Here is a 25,651-nt window from a genome sequence, read left to right as displayed (position 1 = left end):
GGGGTTGCTCTCAGCCAAGGGAGTGGGCTCACTCACAATTTTGCCTAAGAACACAGCCATGAATATAAAATGGTACCAAAGCATCCTCCAAGAACAACTTCTCCCAACCATCCAAGAACAGTTTGCTGACGAACAATGCCTTTTCCAGCGTGATGGAGCACCTTGCCATAAGGGAAAAGTGATAACTAAGTGGCTCGGGGATTAAAACATCGAAATTTTGGGTTCATGGCCAGGAAACTCCCCAGACCTTAATCCAATTGAGAACTTGTGGTCAAACCTCAAAAGACGGGTGGACAAATAAAAACCTCCAAATTCTGACAAACTCCAAGCATTGATTAGGCAAGAATGGGCGGCCATCAGTCAGTATGTGGCCCAGAAGTTGATTGACAGCATGCCAGGGCGAATTGCAGAGGTCTTCAAAAAGAGTCAACACTGCAATTACTGACTCTTTGCATAAACTTAATGTAATTGTCAATAAAAGCCTTTGACACTTATGAAATGCTTGTAATATTACTTCAGTATACCATAGCAGCATCTGACAAAAAGGTCTAAACACACTGAAGCAGCAGACTTTGTGAAAGTCAATACTTGTGTCATTCTCAAACTTTCGGCCATAAATATTTATTTCTCTATTCAACCTTATTTCATACTAATAATAGGCAATATTGGTTTTTAGACGACCATATATATTTACTTATCACATTAGAATTTCAAGTCTGTTTATTCTGTGGTGTATATCCAATTCTTTTAATCCCTTTAGATTAGCACTCCATGCGTTTCGTGGCTAAAAAATTCCGCTTGTAATAACAGCAATAAAACATAACTTTTTCATTGTGCAGATTTGTTTGATCTTATCTTATACATCTTTCTCACTTTTGCTTTTACACACCCTTAGATTGTGGATAGTTTCCTGAGGAGCTACATACTTGAATGACGTGGCTCAAAGTCTGTGATTATAGGGCCTGAGTCATTAAGGAGAGCAAGCAAAAAAAAAGGAGTATGATTGCTCCTGAATGAACCATGTTACAATGCAAGGGGTGCAAATTAGTTAATTATTTATAAATACTGGCTGTTTTTTCATGTAGCACAGTAATACTTGATAGCTTTATGTTTAGACTGAAATTTAAAGTTGATCTAGAACATACCCTACCCCAATCTGTCCCCACATTTTAAATTGACCTCCCCCTCCAATGCAACATGGTTTTGCCCAGGTGCAAAATTACTCCTTTTTTATGCTTTGCTCTCCTTAATGACTTAGGCCAATAAAGTCCAAATTCAAACTTTAATAACTTTTGATGGTTACAATACAGAAACACACTGTACGTGGCATATAAAAGCTGAAATATTATAGTTTTAAAGCAATAACCATTAACCTTCTACATAACCGCCAACATTTCTGACATATTTTTTCCTAACACTGTTATGAAATACTGTCATTTTTTCTTCTGCTGTCTGCATTTTCAGTTGAAAGATCTGAAAATAAGTAAAAGAGAATTAACCCAAAATTAACAACGCTAAGGCATAAAAAAAAAGCCCTTTAGGAAATCACCTTTTATATGCCGTTTACGGCGTCCATCTGTCATGTATACATGCAAAGTTACTAAAGTCTATAACTACCCTGTATACATAGAACATGGATACTGTAAAAATTCTACTTTGATGATCTGATGATTGGAAGGTGCGGTATGAACACATGCACATGAGTATTATTCACCCATTCCTATTATCTCTTCACCTCTCACACAAACGTACTCTAAATGGAGGTTTTTAGCTGATTATTGGGCCAATCATCTGATAAACGACCGTTCAGTCCAATATCGCATTAGTGTGTACACTAAAACAATGAACAATTATCGTTCCAAAGCGCATCGTATAGTTTCATTTGATTTTTGAACCAATCTAAAAATGTCATTCAACGATGGAGCGATGTCGTTCCAATTCTGCAGTGTGTATGTACTCAGGACTGGCAGTGTCCATAGATCTCCATGGAGTGTGTCACCATATTTTCAGCCGATGCAGAGCACAGATCTGAAGGAAAATCTTGTAAAAGGTGTATAGTGTGTACACATGAATCGGCTGCTGATCGGAACCTTTTTTTTTTCATCGTTGGTAAAATCGCTAAGGATATCACATTGGGAGAAAGTTTGTATAGTCTGTACCCAGCCTAACTGAACTAAACATAGGAGATACTGATCCCTATCTTATGGTAGACACAAAACAGGTCAATTACAAAGCTGCAGAGGAACAGAACATTCCTATTTGTGTAAATGCATCTAATTATCTGTCTAGCATTTTTATAGGTGTGACCTACTTTACACTTGCCCTTAAGTGCCGGAGTTACATAGTTGATGAGGTTGAATAAAGACACCAGTCCATCCAGTTCAACCTATTTTGGATCTCCTGCGATCCCTCACTTATATTTGAAAATTGATCCAGAAGAAGCAACCACCAATCTGTTTCAATCGGGAAAAATCCCTTCAGACCCAATATTGCAGTCCTATTTTTTCCCTGTATCTACCACTATCCTTCATTTTAATTAACAGTCGTATCCCTGTATACACTTTTCCGCTAAAAATTTGTCTAACCCTTTCTTAAACATATCAATTGGATCCATCATTACAGCCTTCCCTGGCAGTGAATTCTATATCTTGACTGCCCTTACTCTCCTCTAAATTTAGGGGGTAACCACGTGTCCTGTGTATAGTCCTTGGGGTAAAAAATTCCCATACAAGTTCTCTGTATTGACCCATAATGTATTTGTACATAGTAATCATATCTCCTCTTAAACCCCTCTTTTCTAAAGAAAACATGCCTAAACTGGTTAACCTTTTCTCATAACTTAATGACTCCATACCCTTTATCAATTTTGTCGCCCTCCTCTGAACTGTTTCTAGTTCCAAAATAATTTTTCAGAGAGTGGCGCCCAGAACTGTACACCGTATTCAAGATCAGGTCTTACCAACGATTTATACAGTGGCAAAATTACATCTTCTTCCCTTGCATCTATGTCCCTTTTTATACCTGCCAATACTTTATTGGCCCTTGCAGCTGCTACTTGACATTGAGCACTATTGCTAAGTTTACTGTCTACGAGCACTCCCAAATCCCTTTCCATTATAAATTCTCCTAAATTAATCCCATTTAATTTATAGATTGCATACTTGTTTTTGATCCCCAAGTGCATAACCTTACATTTATCTATGGTAAACTTCATATTCCATTTAGCCGCCCAGACCTCCAGTTTATTTAAGTCCCTCTGTAGAGAAACTACATCTTGCTCTGATTTTATTACCTTACTAAGTTTAGAGTCATCTGAAAAAATGGAAACTTTATTCTCTAAATCAAGGTCATTAATAAATATATTAAAAAGGAGTGGCCTCAGCATGGAATCTTGAGGTACTCCACTTAAAACGTTTGACCAATTAGAAAATGTTCCATTTATCACAACTCTCTGTTCCCTATTCTCCAACCAGTTTTTGACCCAAGCACAAATGTTTTTGTAAGCTAACCTCTTGCGTGGCACTGTATCAAAGGCCTTTGCAAAATCTAAGTAGACCACATCTACTGTACTACCATGGTCTAAGTTCCCACTAACTTCCACATAGAAGCTAATTAGATTAGTTTGACATGACCCATATCAATTCTGATTCCCACTAAATCCATGCCGATTCTCACTAATCCATGCTGATTCCCACTAAATCCATGCTGTTCATGTAGATATGCATGGTCTTTTGATTGCTTTAGGGAGACAGGGCAGATAGATATGGTGGAGGGTCTAGAGGTGCAATGATCTATGTGTGAAGGTGGAATATGGGTGTTGGTGTGTTTTGAGGTTGAATATGTGTTATTATTGTGTATATGTGGTATTAGGTAAAGTGCTGAGGTTAGGAGTTGTAGTTAGGGGCCGTGTTGTAGTTTAGGGCCGTATTGTAATTAAGGACCGTGTTGGAGTTAAGAGGGAGTTAAGAGCCATGTTGGAGTTAGGAACCGTGTAGCATTAGGGGCCGTGTTGGATGGAGTGTCAATGTCCAGAATCTCCTCTAACCTCAATTTTTCTTTAGTATTTTGGTATGACCTTACTTAATGAGAATATATATATATCCTCCTTTGCTGGATGCACATTCATAATGAAATGAGTTTAAACAGTTCTGAAACAAAGATGGCCCCTTCCATTGTAATTTCACAGACGAATGAACAGGTAATAACAAAAGCCCCTTATGGTTATGAAGCACGCTGTTCAGCATATGAAAATAATTGATTTCCTACTGGCAATTTGTTTTACTGTGGGTCTGCTACCCACAACGGAGCCAGCCATTTTGTGGGTGAACCAGTATTCAGCCTATCAAGTCACTAGGAATGTGTAACACTATTTGGGCATGAGGCAATCATTAACCACCATGTTTAAACCATACTGTATTTTCAGAAAATACAAGAACTTCTCTCCTTCCTTATCCAGGGGATTTCTGTGCGACATAAAATGAAGATATCTTGGAGATCGCTGTTGGCTGTGGCAGTCATAACTTCCATACTTTTCCTGGCATTTCATCAGAATAAAGTGCAGGTACCAAAAGGTCAAATTTAAAGATGGATCCTCTGTTTTCCCGTTATGTTGTCAGTTCAAATATTTAAATGGAATGGTCTCAATTGGCCAATCACATCATTTAAAAACCATCGTCAAAAGGTGTTTCTGGACTGTGAAGGTGTCATGTAATTGGATGTGAGGTGATCACATGGTACTCACATCCAATCAAATTCCACCCTCTTTGACCAGGAATACCCACATCTTACCAGTAGATGGTGTTGAATGATGTGATCGCCTGGAAGCAGTGCAACCCTTTTCTCATGAAATATTCACTTTGATATGTTTTGGATATTGCCAAAAAATTATCCTTATGTCTTTATTTAGAGATATTCTCAAGAGACTAAAATGACAGAATTTACCTATATTTCTTCACAGCCCCTGACTTCACTCCAGTCTTCAACGAAGTTTGCTGGTGCTGATAGAAATAGCAGGATGATATATAAAAAGGTTGTTTCTTTTAATAAACATCTATGATCCTTAAAAGTCAAGTCTAAGCCAATCAGAAATAAAAAGAAATATCTTTGCTTTCCTGAGATATTTCAAATTTTTTTCACGATTATGTAGTATTATAATATGGTTGCAGTATTATAATATACATTTGAGGCAGATTTCTGAAACCAATAAATACTGCCCATCTATAAAAGTGTATACGGGTACCTAACTGCTAGTAGGTGATGGGTTAAGCTAAGCATCACGTTTGGCAATGAATTTCACATTTTAATTATATTTTAACTACATTTTCTCTTTGAAAAAAAGTATCATCTACATACAGTATACATTTACTTATGTTGTGTGAAATTATTGCATTTGACACTATTGAACTTCCCACTTTCTCCGAATATAGGAAATCTTTAATACCTTTCATTTGACCTGCGCATGTATCTGTTGCACTGGCTGCTTGTTTGGCTTACTGCTTGGGCTCAACCTAAATAGGTTCTAAATACTGGGAGCTAATATATCATCACAAATGACTAGACTACTTGTGTGTGCTGTTACATAGAGTGTGCCATTAATCTTACCATGCCCTAACTTTCGCTTCTGTTTGTTGGATGTATTATATGAATACAATGTAAGCAACTACAGTCTTGCCCATTGCTTGACAAGGGTTACCCATTTACACGTGCATGATTACCGAGTCAATATTACACTTTTTGTCAACATGCTGGTGGTCCTGTGGGTGACAGAAAACATCATCATCATCACCATTTATTTATATAGCGCCACTGATTCCGCAGCGCTGTACAGAGAACTCACTCACATCAGTCCCTGCCCCATTGGAGCTTACAGTCTAAATTCCCTAACATACACAGACAGAGACTAGGGTTAATTTTGATAGCAGCCAATTAACCTACTAGTATTGAACTCATGACCCCAGCGCTGTGAGGCAGAAGTGCTAACCACTTAGCCACCGTGCTGCCCACGGTGCAGGGCAGTGCAGTGAGTGTAAAGCTGTTTCCATGACAACAGAATGCTCTAACCAAATATTGTTTAGAATAATAAAATGGGAGTTGTATGCTGTCTACATGTGCTGAAGATGCTGGTCAGGCAACATAAGAGAAGTTTATTGTAAATCCCTGTCATTGACACTCTTAAATCAAGCAATAGAAAGGATTTTCTCACTTTATCAGCAACATTAGTTAATAGCGAGAGCCAGGCTATGAAATAACTTTATGGCTCACCCAGTGAATGTATTGCGGTTTTAGAACATATGAAGCTATATTGTTTGTTTTTTTTAAGTATTTAAAGCATTTCATTGCTTTTTCAGATCCCTAAAATAAACATGCTGCAATTGTGTAACTGTCAATCAAAAAAGGAATCATGTGGCACAATCTCGACCCCCAGCCCAATGGAAACAGATGAGAGAATTGAAGAAATATTCAGCAGGATGGACAAGCTCATTCCTAAGATCAGTATAGGTGACAGTGATGAGGCAACTAGTGCAGAAGAAACCAAGGCCACAATCATTGACCCAAAGGATCATTATTGCATCGGAGATCAGCTACATGTAAAAGTAGAGGCTTATGATTATACCGGTAACAGGAAATCTTACGGGGGAGACTATTTAAGGGCTAGAATATATTCACCCGCTACAAACAGCAGTGCAAGTGGAAGCATTGTGGATAATTATGATGGTACCTACTCAATAAAATTCACATTATTCTGGGAGGGAACGGTGCACCTATCTATATTACTAATGCACCCAAGCGAGGCCGTCTCCGCCTTGTGGAGAGGAAGGAACCAGGGCTTTGCAAATATTAAGTACACTGGGAATTTTACCAGTGCCACGGAGTATGTGAACAGCGACTGTGGCTTTCAGCTGGACACGGAGAGAGAGGTCTGCCGGTACGTGGACAAAAGAGACAGAGAGGCTTTCTACTGCATTAAGCCAAAAGATTTCCCTTGCGAGACCCTGACCCACATGAATTCGGTCAACCGGGATCATTCGTATCTTACAGAGGTGGAACAGCTGCTGCTTAACAGGTATGGTCCAATATTACAAACTTATATTGTACACAGGATTAGGAACAGACCAGAGGTGATAAAACTATTGGATCCTCTTAATAAGAGGCCCATGGAACATTACTAAAGTGAAGTCAGAATACTGGGAAAGCATCAGTCGTTAGGGTAAGAAAAGTTTTCTGTGGACAACAACAGAAAGTGGCACCTGTCATGGACCGAAACGGTCTTTTAAGATTTTATGTCTCAGGGCTGTGTTGCCCTTAATCCACCAATAACTAAAGCTCTGGAAATCCACCGCTACTGCAGGGGCATTCACACTGATCTGGTGCATGCACAGTGAAGCACCCATCGGGACTCTCTGTGTAGGTGCCAGAAGGGCTGCCATCAGAAACTGTGAGACCCAGTACCAATTAATCTGGCAGGGCCCCCCTCCCCATACATGAGCCCCCTTCCCTCTTCGCCATACATACGCCCCCTAAACCTCATCACAGTACATCCCCCCCACTTCCTCATCACAGTACAGGTTCCCCTCCCACTAAAGAAAATGTAACCCTCCGCCCCCCTCCAGGCACAGTTAATGTCCCCACTTCTATCCGCCACTCTCCTATAAAATGAATACCTAATAAACTTACTTTCTCCACCGCGATGCTGCAGCTCCCAGTCACTGATACACTGGGAGCGTGGCACACAGTGATGACATCACCGTGCCGCGCTACCAGACGATCAGTGCCTGGGAGGTGGAGCTGCAGCTTCACGGAAAGAAGGAGCAGTCAGACTGAGGGGCCCGGACAGTCCAGGGAGCCCAGTCAGATAGAGAGGTCTATCCGGGCCTCCTAGTCTGTCCAGGCCCCTCACAACAGTACTGGCCGTAACCCCCTGATGGCAGTCCAGGATCTGCCCATTGCAGCCGTGGTAGTCTATCCCCCCTTCTTGTTAATCACCCGAAGCCCTGTGGAGCTTTGGCAGACAAAGATGAATGTGGGCTACACCAACAGAGGGGGATTGATGCAAATACTGTTCCCTCTAAACTGGGTGTCTAGACATTATAGTGTTCTTAAAATTCTGCAGTTAATGTGGGCTTAATATAGTGTGATATAGTGTATGTAAAAACACAAGAGTAAACGAATTTTGCATAGTATGTCAAGCCGGGCGCATCTGAAGATGACCCTAGGTCCTCTTTGCACGCATTTTCATGTCATCATCATCAGTGAGCATTTTGAACCTGCCCTTACACTTACGTCCTCCAGAAGTAATCAAAAAGAGAAAAAAGAACTGGATCTTCATCATCATAATTTATTTATTTATATAGCGCCACTAATTCCGCAGCGCTGTACAGAGAACTCACTCACATCAGTCCCTGTCCTATTGGAGCTTACAGTCTAATTTCCCTATGGTGGGGAATTGAACTCATGACCCCAGTGCTGTGAGGCAGAAGTGCTAACCACTACGCCACTGGTGCAAGGTGCACTGTGCAGTATTGGGTCTCTTATTTTAAATGCACATGTACCAAGTAATTGGAATAAAACATAACTTTTATTAGTAAAAGATAAAAAATTTGATTCTAAAAAGCAGCGAGATATCAATGTGAAAAAGTGAAAATAAAGGGTTTTAAAACTTGCCGTGCATGACTCTTATTCCTTACTTATATGTAATAACAGAACATCTTATCTTAAATAATCAGCTTAGGGGGAGTCAACCTCCAAATAAACAATAATTTACATAAATATGTTGAATTTCCAGTAATATTGTCCCATGTCAGCAATTGCTGGAAAAAATATATTTGGTTAAAATCTATTATAATCCTTTTCTGATATTGTTGCAACAGCAAAATGTCAGTCACACTGGTTAATTATAGCCGTTTGGTTTCAGATCCAGTTAGCATGACAAGTCGTTAGCTGTTTAAATCATAACAAGGCTACTATTGCTTAGTTCTCCTATCATAATACTCAAATAGTATCCACAGGATGCAGTTAGATAATCAGAGCTGTGGTTTAGCTTAGTTGTTAAGCAGGTTGAGGAGACAATAGTCTGAGTCTCCTATCAGAAGGATAAATAAACATTCAGTGATCAGGAGCTAATTGCTAACAGCTACCTGTCAAGTTTTCTTGCTTGGGGATGGGACAATATCCTACCAAACGCTGAGAAGGTGTTAATTCAAGCTAAATAAATATCTGATAATGGATTAGTCATGCATAGCAAAGAACGCCAAAACACGCACCTTTCACTGTTCAGCTTTGTCAAGACAAATTAACTGACATCAAAACGAGGGTATTAAAGTTCGAAGAACCAATCAGATTTGCTAATTGGATTGGATAAGAAGATTCATCATCATCATCATCTTTATTTATATAGCGCCAGCTAATTCCGTAGCGCTTTACAATTGGGAACAAACATTAATAAGACAATACTGGGTAATACATACAGACAGAGAGGTAAGAGAACCCTGCTCGTAAGCTTACAATCTATAGGATTCAGTTTTACCGATAAAATGTATAAAGAGATGTGTAGTTCGTGTGTCTAACTAGTGTGACGACATCCTCTTTTTTCTGAATCCTTACGTTATATAGTTGGTTTTTCAAACAACTTTCCTTATTGTCAGCACAGTTAACAATTACTATAAAAATTTAATTAATTTATAAGACATGCAAAACATTAAAGTACCATTCAAGATAACGACACTTAATTTACAACAGGAACTCAATCAGAGGCAGGAACATTGGAACAAAAAAATCACTAACATGTTCGATGAAAAATTGGATACATCTAGCTGAAATACAACATAGATAGATAATTAAGTCGAATTGAATTAGGTTTTGATAAAAGAAAGTAAAACTTTCTGGAATAAAACTACATTTGATCAGTACATCAAGTGTAATATTGCACCGAGGGGTTTAAGAACAAAACTGTTTCCTGCTTATGAGCTTGCTAATCATGAATTAAAACAAGAGTGTGAACATATCTTTTTAAAATGCTCTATGGATTTAATGAAAGTACTTATAAAACATAACCAAATCCAATTGTATGAATTCACACGAAAAATTAGTGGTTTGAGAGATGTTGAAAGAATTTGAGGGACTTAAAGCGTTTCAGAAAGAATATGATAAATACAAGAAAGAAAGAAATGACATTGAACATTCTATTATGGATAAGAAAAAAAGAAAATTAATTAGAGACAAGAATGATTTTGAGACTAATAATATTTTTAAGTGGAATATTCATAAAGTAAGAAAAGATACTGGAAGCTTAAATTATAGTATGTCTGAGGTAGAAACCACAGATGGAGAATTTACAGAAAGTCCAGGAACATCAACTGAAACATCTCTGGTACAGCAAGATTTTGAGGGCAGAAATCTCAGATCAAGAACAAATTTAACAGAATCACTTATAAAAAGACACAAAGGAGTAGGAAAAAATCTAAATAAAAGAGGAATCAGAGAATGGTAAGGGAATACCCAAACCCAAAACAGACGGTTTGGGCGATAAATAATGAACAATCATTAAAAGTTATCAATCTCTCAAAAAGAAACCTATCAACAACACAACTCCAAGTACTCGCAAGAGGCTTATCATTTGCACCAACAAGCTACCCAAATAAATTCCAATTGGAGAAAGATATTTTTCTCTACATTAGAAAATTACTTTTATATAAGAATTTCAAACTAAGAGAGAGGGAACAGTTATCAGAATCAAACGATGTAAGTCAGCTAACATCACAGGATGGAGAGATTATTAGGATTCTTGAAGAATTACAGCAAAAGAGTGTATTGATTCAGGATTCAGGATGACAAAACTGAAATGAATTGAAAACTGACTAAGAAGTTTGTTTTTTTTGTCCCCAAATAACTCTTTGTCCTCAAATACAAGGTTTTTGTTTAAACCTTGTGTCACAGGATTTTGACCAATTAATGAAATGCACTACATATAAAAAAAAAACAAATTTGAATAATAAAGAGTACAAAGCTCTGAAAGAAATACAAAATTGGACAGATGTTGTGATTAAAAGTTCAGATAAAGGAGGAAATATCGTTATATGGCCGAAAGAGGAATATTTAAATGAAGCCTACAGACAATTAAATGACACAACATGCTATCAAAATGAATATTTAACCCTACTGTCAATTTTTTCAGATCATATCAAGATTTAATAACAACAGCATATGGTAACGGTGTCATAAATAAGAAAGACCATGATTTCCTTTGGATGGACACTCCAAAAACAGCAACTTTCTATTTATTGCCTAAAATTCATAAAAACAAAAAAAAGCCTTCCGAAAGACCAATTGTATCTGAAATTGATAATTTATATGAATACATATTTACAGGAATTTGTTACCACTTTGTCCTCTTATATAAGAGATACAATGGACATTTTGGAAAAACTGCAAAATATAAATCTAGATGCCAACTCTTGGCTATGTACAGTGGAAGTGGAATCACTGTATACATGCATACCAGACCAGATAAGCCTTGAAGCAGTTAGATATTTTCTGCAAACGAAATCGAGCTGTGATCATAATAAATTTATACTGGACCTATTAAGATTTGTACTCACTAAAAACTACTTTGTGTTCAATGAGAATTTCTACCTCCAATCCCGTGGAACAGCAATAGGCACAACATGTGCCCCCAACTACGCAAATATTTATTTGGGGGTGGTGGGAGCGGGAGATGATCTTTATTTCAGAAAATGAAAACTATACTCAATTTACAACTTTATGGCTTTGTTTCATAAACAACATATTGATAATTTGAGGTGGCAACCAAAATCAATTTCATGAATTCATTTCCATATTAAATGCAAATAAGATTAATTTGAAATTAACCTCAGAAATTAATTTGCAACAAATTGCTTTTCTTGATTGAAATATATCAATATCAGATTAAAATGAATTGTTGACAGACATATACAGGAAATCAGCTGCAACTAATTGCATCCTGTATGCTGAAAGCTTCCACTTACCTGCAACCATACGAGAGGTACCAAAAGGCAAATATCTCCATATTAGGCACAATTGCAGTGAATCTTCTACATTTGTACAACTATCGGTGGAATTAAAAGATAGACTGGCAAACAGAGGATATAGCCAAAAAAAAAAACTATAATGAATCCAAAAAAAAATTGACAGGGATAAACTTCTATTCCTAACACAGAAATTGAACTCAAATAGTAAACAAATAAGATTTGTAGGTACATTTAATCGTCAATGGCGAGAAATTAGAGGCATCTTACATAAACAGAAATATATTTTACAGATGGATCCAGATCTCATAGAAGTCATCTATGATCATATTCCAATGAGCTGGAGATGATTCAAAAATGTAATGGATTTACTCACTAGAAGTCATTTTTCAAACAGATATAACTCAAAAGGATATATGGCTAAAACTGTAGAATATTTTATGTGTGCTACATGCAAAGCATGTAGATATACCGTCAAAACAAAATCTTTTAATGACAGGTATCAAAAAACACACACCATCAAAACATTTATTAACTGCAATACTCCTGGAGTAATTTACTGTTTGAAATGTACCTGTAACCTTCAATATGTAGGAATGACCAATAGTCCATTAAAACAATGGCTACTGGAACACATTGTAAATATTCGAAATGCCAAAATGGATACTCTCAAATTAAAACCATTGACTAAGGTTGCTAAGCATTTTTTGAAGGAACACCAATATAATCCAAAGAATTTGGCAGCATTTGCTTTAGAAAAAATTATCTTAATATAAGAGGAGGTGACATCAAAAGGAACTACTAAGAAAAGAAAACAGAATACATATTTTTACTTAATGCGGTCAGCCCTCATGGACTGAATGAGAATAATATCTTTATGGTATTCATATAACTATCCCTGATATGGCACTTTTTATTGTTTTTCACCTTTTCTTTTTTGTATTAATCACTTAGTTTTATCACTTTGAGTTATTACTGACATGCTATAATGTCATCTTAATATCACCCTATATAAATTATTCACGTAACACTTTCATTCATATATTTCTTTTATTATTTATATATTGTTTTTTTTTATTCTAGTAAATTTTATTACATATGAATTTATAGTACATCTATATTATAAAGAAGGAAGGAAAAAAAAAGGGTAAATTTTATTCGATCACATTATAATTTTCACTTTTTTCTTGGTCACCTTTCACATATAATTAGTATCCAGTTAATTATTATAATTATGAAGTTATATAGTTTAATAATACTCAGTACACAGTAGTTTAAATAAAATAGTTATATTCACTAAATTATCTTGATTACTTTTCAATGTTATAATGTATGCTTTCTAGTTTGCATGTTCTTAATTAATTAAATATGTATTATCCATTCAATATTGTGCACTTAGTGAGTATAAGAAAACAACAACATTCATTTGGTTATGTAAAATATTATTTTATGCTATAATATATGCCCTTGAATAAACATCCTCCTTAATGTATGATCCATAATGTGACCCCTCTGAATTTAATATAGTCTAATATACAACATCCTTATGGATTACTTACAGAGCTAAATTTACTGCAAGATGTTTCATTTCCTCTTTTTGAATTAAACTTTTATTATTTATGTTCTTTTAAGAACTTTTGTATAATTCCTAAAATAAATTTATATCATATTAAATTGGTATGCCATAATATATTGCATTGAATGCATTAAGTAGTCACAGACTTTCTATCCGACAGCAACGGGTTAAAAACCGAAATCTTCTTATCCAATCCAAATTTAACAAATCGGATTGGCTCTTTGAACTGTAAAAGCCTCGTTTTTTATGTCAGTCAGTTTGCCTTGATAAAGCTTAACAGCGAAAATTGTGTTGGCGTTCTTTGTTATGCATGACTAATCCATCATCATCTATTTATATAGCGCCACAAACTATGAGAGACTAAGATCAATTTTGATAGCAGCCAATTAACCTACCAGTATGTTTTTGGAGTGTGGGAGGAAACCGGAGCACCCGGAGGAAACCCACGCAAACACGGGGAGAAGATACAAACTCCACACAGATAAGACCATGGTCCGGAATCAAACTCATGACCCCAGTACTGTGAGGCAGAAGTGTTAACCACTAAGCCACCATGCTGCATTATCAGATATTTACTTTGTTTGAATTAGCACCTTTATCAGAGCTTGGTAGGATTTTGTCCCAACCCCAAGCAAGAAAACTTGACAGGTAGTTAGCAATTAAGTTCCCATCACTGAATGTTTGTTTATTTATCCTTCTGAAACTAAACTAAAACTTTTGTCTCATTAACCTGTTTAAGAACTAAGCTATTCCACAGCTCTGATCATCTAACTGCATCCTGTCGATACTATTTGTATATTCCGAACATTATTATGATAGGAGAACTAAGCAATAGTAGGTCTGTTATGATTTAAACAGCTAATAACTTGTAATTTCCGCTGGATCTGCAATCAAACGACTATAATTAACCAGAGTGACTGATATTTTGCTGTTGCAACAATATCAGAAAAGGATTATAATCAATTTGAACCAATATATTTTTTTCCAGCAAATGCTGATATGGGACAATATTACTGGAATATCAACATATTTATTTAAATTTATGTAAATTATTGCTTATTTGGCGGTTGACAACCCCTAATCTGATGCTTTTATTCCAATTACTTGGTACATGTGCATCTAAAATAAGAGACCCAATACTAAACAGTGCACCTCTAAAATACAGTTCTTTTTTCTCTTTTTTGGCTTACTTCTGAATATTTGGTTACTGGTTGGTAGCACCTCAATACAAGAATGATCGCACCATATGCCTAGAAATGTTGAGAATATGATACTGATAAAATGTATAAAGAAATCCGTGGCTGGGGTGTCTAACTACAACATCCTCTTTTTTTCTGAATACTTACGCCCTACAGGACAAAGTCCAAATCAAATTAACATTTGAACTCTTTCCTTCCCGGATTGCTTAGTTTAGAGCAGCGGTTCCCAAACTGTGCGCCGTGGCTCCCAGGGGTGCCGCGGTCAGGAAGAGAAAACAAAAAAACAACTTTCCAATCCGGCGGCACCCTGGACCCAGCATCCTCCCTCCTCGCTTCTCACTGAATGTCGGCCGTGACATCATCACGCCCGACATTTTATTGTGGGGGCACTATGTAGTGTCACATTTGTGCATCATAAATAATTATAGAACCCATTAACAATCAAATACTATTGACCAGTTAATATAGTTATATATTCATATTTCCCCATAATATAATACAGCATGTAGTTTAAGCAATCTCCCCTCTCACAACCACCTTGTTTTTCTGGAGATTTTCCCGGTGGCTTGTCAAACAGCAGCTTAGTACATCTGTCTGATTGTATTGGATCATGTTTAAAAGCAAGATCGCAATTTGTAAAGTGGTGGTTTTAAAACCGATGAAAACTTTAGTAAATCTAGTTTGTGTTACGTCACAGATACCACATGATATTAGAAAGAATGTAGAGACATAGATGGAAAACGTTAGTTGGAATAAGTGGTATCTACTTGACATACAACAAACGATGTTGTATTTTATGGTAGAATGTCAAGATTGTGGAGTCATCTTATGTTTTGTTTCTTGGGGGGAGGGGGGTTCCAAGATAATTATAATAATGTCTAACATTTTAATTTGGTATTTTAGGTCAAATATTGGTTTGGAAATTTCCAACAATTTAAAGTCAGTCAATGTTGTCAGCTGTGGCAGTAAGTATTTATTATGGTAAAACCAACTTCTAGAATAATACCATAAAGACAACAAATGCATCTGATTCTACTGTATGTCTACCACTGGCCCTTGACCTCATAATAGATGTTACAGTAAGGCAGCCCTCTTCATGGAGAATAATACTTGCACATCTTAACCAGATTTTGGGAATTAAGCACCAGATAGGAATCAGTCGGTGGGTCATGACCACGGCCGGGAGGCTGGCACAGGTCTTCACTGCTGTAATGAAGGCAGGGGAGATCTTGTTGGTTTTGGAGGACAACAAGATTTCCCACATAGAGGAGCAATTGTTGGGTTTTAGAAGGCAGACATAGTTGGGTAATGGAAAGAAGGGGAAGAGAGGGAGACGTCTAGGGTCATAGGCACATATAAAGTTAGAAAGCGTAGTCACCTCCCCCTCTTTCCAGTAGAACACTCAAAGTATTCCCACCCAGCCACCTAATCAACACCAGCATCTGCCTGGGCGGTGGTCCTGAAGGGTTTCCCATCCCATGGAGTGAGCTATGTAACTCTGGTTTTGGTTGTCACCAGGACAGAAGGTCAGGTGGCCGATTTGGTTGGGCATGGCATACATGACCCTTGGTTTTGGTTAGGCGCACGGTTTTCTGTGGCTGTTGGTGGCACTTGGATGCTCCATAAGCTCCTCTCCTCAAAGGTATCAAGGAAATAAATAAAAAATAAAGACTGTGGCCAGCACTCCCCTGCCCGGACTTGGCGCATGTTGGCACGTCATTGCATATGAGCTGCTCCCCAACACCCCTGCACTTGTATAGATACCTGCTCTATCCAGAGAGCAATGTCAAAATTTAAGGGGGCATGAAATAAAATATTTTTCCTGGGGGTTGCAGGCCACCCCTGTAAGTACCCTCCTGCTGCTCTTAACTGACTTACCATGTTTTGCTGGGTTGGGCTGTAGACATATGCTCTCTATTGCTTGGTGTGGCGTCAGTTATTATGAGTGCGATCTAATGTGTATTGTGGACCGAAGGATTGATTGTTTCCCTGTCTAAGGTCATAGCTGTTGTGAAACTATAAGAATGCTCTACCAGCACCTGTGGTTTCAACCGTAAATGTACAGGCTCTAAAAGTGGCTTCTCTTTGGTTGCTGGGAAACTAAAATTTTCTGAAAGTGTGCAAAGAGATTTCGATCATATCTGCATGTTGATCTTCTATATTGGAGTATGGGTCAGCACCATTTACTACCAGAAGTAAATAGCAGGATTCTTGTATATTAATTGCAAATTGTTCTCTGTTTCTCTTTTCTTTTTAGAAAAACGACTTTCATCAACAGAAAAATGCAGCATGGGATCCTATCACCCTATGCCGAGTGGATATTTCCACCGCAATGTGTGGAATCCGATACACTGTAAGATGACTCAGTTCACAGATAATGACAAGTTGAAAGACTTTTTTAAGGGCAAGAAGCTATTCCTTCTAGGGGATTCGACAGTTCGCCAATATATAAGGCACTTTGCGGAAGATATTAAGAGTGAGTATTTTAGGGCTGTTCATTTCAGCCAAATTAACAACCGATGAAGCTCCCATGTGGTACAATAGATATATAATGGTGGCCTTATATATAACTAATTGTTTCTTCTTTTCTTCTGTCAGTTGTAGATTATTTCAACCACACGGAAGATGAGATGCAGTCCTGGCAAAAGACTCTTCTAGCCATTAACCTGGAGAAGTTTATTTACGTCCAGTGGAAGAAACATACTTTTCCGTTTGTCAGCAAGACCTTCTACTCCATTAAAGAGGATGCCTACATGGCCAGACAGATCGATCAGATCGGTGGAGGAGAAAACACCATCATTGTTCTCACCTTGGGACAACACTTTAGGCCTTTCCCATTACGTACTTTTATTAGGTCTGCAATAAATATTCGAAGGGCGATAGAGAGGCTCTTCTACCGGAGCCCACGCACGAGAGTCATCATCAAGGAGGAGAATGCCCGGGAAATGGACATCGATATGGAGAGGTTCAGCGACTTCCATGGTCATGTCCAGTATCTGGTGCTCAGGGACATTTTCCATGGTTTAAATGTTGGGTTTGTAGATGTCTTGGATATGAGCATAGCCTATGCATGCAATGTCATCCATCCTCCATTAGAAGTTCTGGAGAACATCATCAGCATGTCCTTCACACAAGCTTTATAAATAGTCGGGAACTTTAAACACAAATGGTTCATTAGTGAATCATTTTGGAAGGATAATGTCCTGACAGACGTTATGGATGGTGGCGATAGTCTTGTCGGTGCCCATGAATATCATAGTAAACTGCATCTACTACATTCAGACATAATCCCACCTGACCAGTTTAAAGCTCTGTTGCTCAGAAGTTTTTAACTATGGACAGAAATGTGTACATGGGAGACGGGAATAATACGAAAGGAAAGGAAAGATCCCGCATTGGGCTGCACCACACCCATTATATACAGACTGCAGCGCAATTGGGGCCAATTGCCAGCCCCTACCAAAGAACAATCACAGAACATGCAATAAGTAGCACTGAGATGTTATAAAAAGGTGGGTCCTCAAATTACAAATCAATAAAAACCATGACAGGATACCTAAACCGATCAAACTAGAAATAATATCATATAAATAGTTTATTATCAATAAAAACCAATACATAAGCCTCACTTATAAACAATATACAATATATAAGTGAGCGTACTGGGACTGAAAGTTGTATAGATAAGATCTCAAAATGAAGAATGGACTAAATTATTTAGTCTGTCCGTGAGTCCATAGTTGATATATGATAGTCCATATAAAAAATGATAATAATGATATTCCACGTCCCAACACTCATGAACACTTATCGCAGCTATTATCATTCACGTAAGTGACGACGCTGTGCTTGTGGGTAATGCTCTCCGACGGCTGTATTCAGAGCACCCAGACGGAGTCATAAGTAGGATCTGCGGCGTTGGAACCAACGAGACATTTCACTGAGTGATCTAATTCATATTTTGATGCAAGTCCTTATCACACTAGCACTACTTTGATGACTATCTATTATCTAGCCAACTGGCGGATTTACTCAGTTTCCTGGAAGAATTATATTGTGATTATTTTTTTGTATGGACTATCATATATCCACTATGGATACACGGACAAACAAAAAAATTTAGTCCATTCATAAATCTCATTTTGAGATCTTATCTATACAGCTTTCAGTCCCAGTACGCTCTGCTATATAGTTTATATTGTTTATATGCTTATATATTGGTATTTATTGATATTTACCTATTTGTATATTATTTCTGGTTTGATCGGTTTATGTATCCTGTCATGGTTTTCATTGATATTTTTAATTTGAGGACCCACCTCAGCGCTGTTTATTGCATGTTCTGCATGTTCTGGGAATAATATGAACATTACTGTGTAATGATTTGTTACGTAGATGCTAAAGTAACTGTAATGAAGTGTACATATGTTTAAGTTATTTACATTTAATGTCAGCTTCAGGAAAAGAAGATGATTAAACAGCATACATACATTCCAGTGGTCAAGGTGAGTTTCAAGAGTTTCTGCACTGAAGAACTTTTTTGAAGGAGAACGATTGTATGTTTTAGTGGTACTGCAGCGCCGTCTTGCGACAGGTGCATGTTACTGCATGATGGGAATCTCAAACCACTGGATGGTAACTTGGTAACTTGTAGAGATGCTCAGGCTCGGTTTTCCTAAAAACGAATGCTCGGTATTTTCCTGCTTCCTTGGATCTGAATGGAGGCAAAAACGCCATTGTTGCATCGTCGGATCTTGCAGGTTTTGGATTCCATAAGTACCTCCCCACAGGAGATTCAGCGCCATTGCTCACACAGAAACAGTGGTAGCAGTGTTCTTGTCACTCTCCAGTCTCCGGTGCGATTGCTCAGTGCCATTGCTCACACAGAAACAGGAGGGGTAGCAGCGTTCTTGCCACTCTCCATTCCCCAGTGACATTGCTCAGTGCCATTGCTCACACAGAAACAGGAGGGCTAGCAGTGTTCTTGCCACTCTCCATTCCCCAGTGACATTGCTCAATGCCATCGCTCACACAGAAGCAGGAGGAGTTACTGGAAATTACTGGAAATTAATGTTATTGAGGTTAATAATAATGTAGGAACAACAAAAGACCCAAATTATGTGATTTAACCATTTTTTAGCAATTTGTTTTTAAAAAAATACAGATCCATAACCAAAACACAGGGGCAGTGAACATCCCTGGTAACCTGGTAACCAGCTTAAAATCTAAAGTTTTTATCAACACAATTAAAGCAACATCAAATTTGTTAAAAATATCCATACAAATAAAAAAAATAAAACTGCAAAGTAAAGCAATGAGTCTTACAGCAACCTTTTGTGATCATTTAAGAAGAGCTGTATTTTGCTTTTCTTTGCAGGTTTTTATTCATATTTTTTTTGTAATGTAATACCGGGAGAGGTTTTGTATTTTTGTATTCTTTATATTTGAGTGGATTTTTTTAACAAAGATTCCAATTCACCAATATGCAAAGTTTTCCTGGTATTTTATTCTGTATTTATTTTGTAAGGTTGTTATAAAATGTCGGATGATCCTTGTTGGTAAGAAAAGTTAAAGGAAGAAACAAGTTTATCAGCACTGTAGTAATATACATATCTAGTACAAATATAAACAAGTAACAAGTGAAAAGTAAAGTGACTGAACCGTATTTAAGCCACGACATGTAAATTCATATCAAGCGAGGGTTCATGATGTTGTGTCAATTGCTTGTTTGTTTTGTGGTAGCCAGAAAATGAAATGCTTCCTCTCCTGCAGTGTCCAGGAGACTCAGAGCTCTCCCAGACGGCCCCGGGAGACTAGGCAGCCCTCCCGGTTCTCTTACATCATCTGCGTATTGACACGAACCCCTGCACTTGTCCGTTACACCTCCCCTCCTCCCATCCAAGGAGTAGGCAAGCATGATGAAATGATAATAAAATAAAACAACATGTACACTGTAGTTATGTTGTCCAATGGTTTTTAGTAATTAGTTGTTAAGCGTGTGGAAACGTGAAGCTGTATGCTTTGATCTAGCTAAAGCACGCAAAATACTGCAATTATAAAACTACAGATTAAAAATAATTTCTACAAACATCTGCTCTTGGAACAAATTATCTAAAAAAAAAACTGCCATTATTTTGAAATAGGACTATCACCAAACTATTTTACATGAAATCCTTTTCTCAGCAATAAAATATCCCATTGCTATTGGGGCCGTACGGTCGCTTAGTGGTTAGCACTTCTGCCCCACAGCACTGGGGTCATGAGTTCAATTCCCGACCATGGCCTTATCTGTGAGGAGTTTGTATGTTCATCCCGTGTTTGCTCTGGTTTCCTTCCACATTCCAAAAATCCTACTGGTGGATTGGCTGCTATCAAATTGACCCTAGTCTGTGTGTATTAGGGAATTTAGACTGTAAGCTACATTTTTGTTCCATAATTAAGCCCAGATAATCATGTCCGTTTTTGTGTATATTAAAAAATGTTCAAATATTGCTCTTTGGCATTAAAATTCATTAATTATATAAATACAAAGCTGTATATTAACATAGCCTTCTTTTAAATATGTTTTGTGGATATGTTCCACAAAATTCAGCCACAGTGTTTAGTACTGCTATTAGATGTATGCATTATATGGCTGAGCTGTAGTTTATTTATCAGAATAATAACACACACGGGGTAGATTGATCAAACTTTTTAAAAGAGAAAAGTGGAGTTGTTGCCCATAGCAACCAATCAGATTCCAGCTATCATTTATCTAGTGCATTCTAGAACATGACAGCTAGAATGTGATTAGAAGGTTTGATAACTCTACCCCATGGTCTGTCATGTCACTGCCGGCTGCCCCTAGACCTGCATTTTAATCCTAAATAAGGCAGAAATCTGCTAATCACATTAATAAATAAAGACAGAGACACATTTGTGTTTTATGGCAGATGTTGAAAATGGTATTACCATTTAATTTTCTTTTATATTAAGTTAGCATAGATACAAGTAAAGGAAGCAATACAAATACAAGTAGAAAGAAATGCTGATCATAAATAAACATATTATAGAACAGCGCCAAGTACACTTTCATGGTAACTTTATCCTTATGGTTTTTTTTTTATTACGTCACATAAAATTAGAGAGCAAAAATACAAAAGGATAGGCAACTAAGATGGAGTGTATGTGGTGGTGGAGGAATATACAAGACATGTTATTATTATTATAATTACTATTATTATTATTATTATTACCATTTATTTATATAGCGCCACTAATTCTGCAGCGCTGTACAGAGAACTCACTCACATCAGTCCCTGCCCCATTGGAGCTTACAGTCTAAATTCCCTAACACACACCCACAGACCGACAAACTAGGGTCAATTTGTTAGCAGCCAATTAACCTACCAGTGTGTTTTTGGAGTGTGGGAGGAAACCGGAGCACCCGGAGGAAACCATCCTATTCTCACATAGTACAATGTATCTCAGAAGCGAGTAGTGTATCTATTCTAAAGGTACAGGAGACCACTGGCCTCAAATCGTAAAAAAAAAAGTGACTCAATTCAGAATCTGAACAGGTAACAATAATTTACACACACAAATATAATAAGGAGACTGGAAAAAACAGCTTTGGGTTTTTCTGTACATTTGAAATGAACAAAGACGTTTAAATTATCACAGTTATGCTGAGATCTAATTGGTCATTTAAATTAAGAAAGATTTTAAATAGTTTCAAAGCAGTCTCAGACTTCTGAGGTGGGGTGCAACAGTCGGCAGCCAATCAGGTCATCAGAATGTTCACAGCAGCACAGCATATTTCAGGAGATGATTGTGCGGATCTTGTGGGAGGCAGTGGCGTGTCGTCTTGTGCGTTTGCCTACATGCAGGCAGGGCAGTGTTACGATATGGGGAGGGGTAATGGAGACGGCAGGAAGTCACAGTCCAAGTTAGGTAGCGGATAGAGCAGGGTCTTCCAGCAGCACAGAGTGAGATAAGGCACCTGTCAAACTGAAGCAGAAAGAATGTAGTGTCCACACCTCTACAGCAAACAAAACCATACTAAGATATATATATATATATATATATATATATATATATATATATATATATTTATTTCATCATCATGAAAGTCCACAGAGAAAAGACACTTTGCACTGACAGAGACCGATTTTTAGTATATGAGTTTTCATCCCTGAATTAACTTGTTGATGATGAGCAAAAAATGTCACAGTCATTGGGGTTTTTTTCAGCCAAAGATTTATATACATGAAATTTTGGTTGCTACAGAATTTCCTTACAGGAGGGAGATATGGAGTCTTACCCACCAGTGTGTAATTACTCCTTCAGGCTCCAAGCTCTATGCTGGCTGAGATCTATGGTGTTTGAGTCCGTGTCTTGTACTGGGTAGCGGAGGTCTTTCAGCGAATCCTTTGTCTCTGCAATGCCAGGGTACAGAACGCTCAAATCAGTTTACTGTACGCCGGTCTCATAGTTATACTGTACACTAAGGTCAGTGGTGAAAACTAATGCAAAGCATAGGAAAGTAACGTGTACTTGTTACATGAGTTCAGTTATACTAAAGACAGATATCTAATAATATAATCTATTTCTATTAATTATAGCTCTATATAGGGAAGGCGGGGCTGATGCTACCATTAGGCAAACTAAATTCATTGCCAAGAACGCTAACGATTTGGGAGCACATCGAGGATGGAATTAGTAACATCATGTCACTGACACAGTGTTGTTACACACAGCGACTTATGGTGTGGCATTCTGAGGGGAGGGCATCTATAGGGGCATTGCCCCCGGGGGAGGGTACTATAGGGTTACCATGCTGCTAATAATAACACATGCAATTCCCTTCTCAAATACATAACACAACAGTGCTCGAAGCTCTGCCACTCCCCTGCAGACATTTATTGTGCTTCTCAATCACTTGGCCGCCCCTTGCTAGACCATGCAATTGTTGCGCTTGTACAACACCCGCTAACCGCTGAATGTAAGTAAATGGATTTATACATTCCTCCCACCATTCTTTTTCCAATTGGGACAAAGCTGTCCCAATCTGCACAGCGGACCAGAGTCCTCCAATCAGGACCATCCTGCCTAAATCCGGACAATTGGGAGGTATGATATAGTGTGCTACTACTGTTAGGAGCGAAAGAGGCGGAGGGACACTAAATCGACTCCCCCAACAAAAAAATCTAGTTCCTGTGATCGGGTCTTCTGTGGAAATGGGGTAACACAGAACAAAATAGTTTCCTGACCTTTTTGGGACCTCAGGCTTCTGTATCTGCATTGGTGACATTGAGCACACCAGAATAAAGGAAGGGGCTACTTCTCCTACCTACAGGGAGTATCTCCCTTGCAGAACAGACGCCAGTGAAGACATAACAGGAGCCACTGACTCGGTGACTATTATTGATTCCGCATATTTCATTTACTATATGCTGACACACATTTTCCTACTGCCACCGATGCTCCCACAATATCACACTCACAAGTAGAGCAGATTAGACACATTTTCACGAACTATCGCACATTTCCTCTATTTTGAGCTTAAACTTTGACTGTGATTAGTTTAGCACTTTGCATTTGGCAGCCCCAAAACTATAATAATCTCTTGTTCCAAGACAATGCCGTCAAAACCCCTGAAGTTCTCTCACAATGACCTGTTCTTTCAAATTCGCATCACACTGGTTACACCATTCATTAGTGCTAAATATGAGCATTGCCTGATACAATTCTGTGTATTGCTTTATATTGTTATATTTTTATACACTATCTGCAAACAATAGGTCTAGATTTGGCTAAAAGAAACAGCTTTTCCAAAGATATAATAAAACTTGTTTAATCTCAGAAACCAGTGAAGTGAAAAACATTTTGCATTTTGATTATACTCTGCACATTTAGTTTTGAAATACTGGCAGTAGGTACACAGTACATAAACGTGTTAGGGTGATATGCGGGGGATCAGAATGAATAATAACAAACTCTTACCTGGTATAAAGTCCTGTGATGTCATAATTTGCCTGTGCGTTAATTCCTCTGCTGTAGGCTGTGTGCGGCTGTCTGGCTGAGTCTCTTCCACAGAATAGGGCAGTACGTCCGATACGCCATATTGGTCTGGAAATATAATATAGAGAATCATAGCACCGCATCTCGACACTTTTCAGATATCACACATTCCAATCTGTGGTCCTAAAAACTAGAGATGCTCACTGACTCCCGTGAACTGGTTTTGGATCTGGATTATCTTCGTGTTTTGGTTTTGGTTTTGGCAAAACTGTCCTTGTGTGTTTTGGTTTTGGTGTGTCCAGTATCACACTGGACACACCATTAATTAGTACTACATATGAGCATTGCTAGATACCATACTGTGTATTGCTTTATATCGTTATATATTTTTATACACTATCTGCAACCAATAGGTCTAGATTTGGCTAAAAGAAACAGCTTTTCCAAAGATATAATAAAACTTGTTTAATCTCAGAAACCAGTGAAGTAAAGAACATTTGCAATTTATCAGGGGCGCTACATAATAAAAATGTATGGATATACTTATATCATTTAATATGTTTCATATTACACTACATGTTGCTAAAAAGCTTAGAAACTTAATTTCAGACTGTCAAAATCCTTCAAGTCGCCCGGCCATTCACATGATATTCCATATTGACACAGCTAAATTCCCACTACGACCACTGACATAACATGAAGATTTTGCATTTTGATTATACTCTGCACATTTAGTTTTGAAATACTGCCAGTAGGTACACAATACATAAACGTGTTAGGGTGATATGCGGGGGATCGGATTGAATAATAACAAACTCTTACCTGGTATAAAGTCCTGTGATGTCATAATTTGCCTGTGCGTTAATTCCTCT

The 25,651-nt window shown here is 37.7% G+C and overlaps 1 protein-coding gene across 3 annotated transcripts in view; it reads left to right on the top strand.

Moving 5' to 3' along the window:
• The window catches only part of LOC142097380 (NXPE family member 4-like), a 32,793-nt gene extending 14,438 nt beyond the window's left edge, over positions 1–18,355 (top strand). Inside the window, exons 2-7 of one of the 3 annotated variants that reach the window (XM_075179160.1) lie at positions 4,457–4,561; positions 4,958–5,029; positions 6,348–7,063; positions 15,681–15,742; positions 17,035–17,253; positions 17,376–18,355. In XM_075179160.1, coding sequence (XP_075035261.1) covers positions 4,478–4,561; positions 4,958–5,029; positions 6,348–7,063; positions 15,681–15,742; positions 17,035–17,253; positions 17,376–17,920 — 1,698 coding nt within the window. In that variant the 5' untranslated portion in view covers positions 4,457–4,477 and the 3' untranslated portion in view covers positions 17,921–18,355. Of the gene's footprint in view, positions 1–4,423; positions 4,562–4,957; positions 5,030–6,347; positions 7,064–15,680; positions 15,743–17,034; positions 17,254–17,375 lie in introns of all 3 variants that reach the window. The other 2 variants (XM_075179159.1, XM_075179161.1) reach the window with 2 other exon arrangements.
• Positions 18,356–25,651: the final 7,296 nt, after the last annotated feature.

The sequence above is a fragment of the Mixophyes fleayi genome, chromosome 7 (assembly GCF_038048845.1).
Source record: "Mixophyes fleayi isolate aMixFle1 chromosome 7, aMixFle1.hap1, whole genome shotgun sequence".
Lineage (NCBI taxonomy): Eukaryota > Metazoa > Chordata > Amphibia > Anura > Limnodynastidae > Mixophyes > Mixophyes fleayi.
The sequence above is the reverse complement of the archived record's forward strand: the minus strand, read 5'-3'. Positions and strand labels throughout refer to the sequence as shown.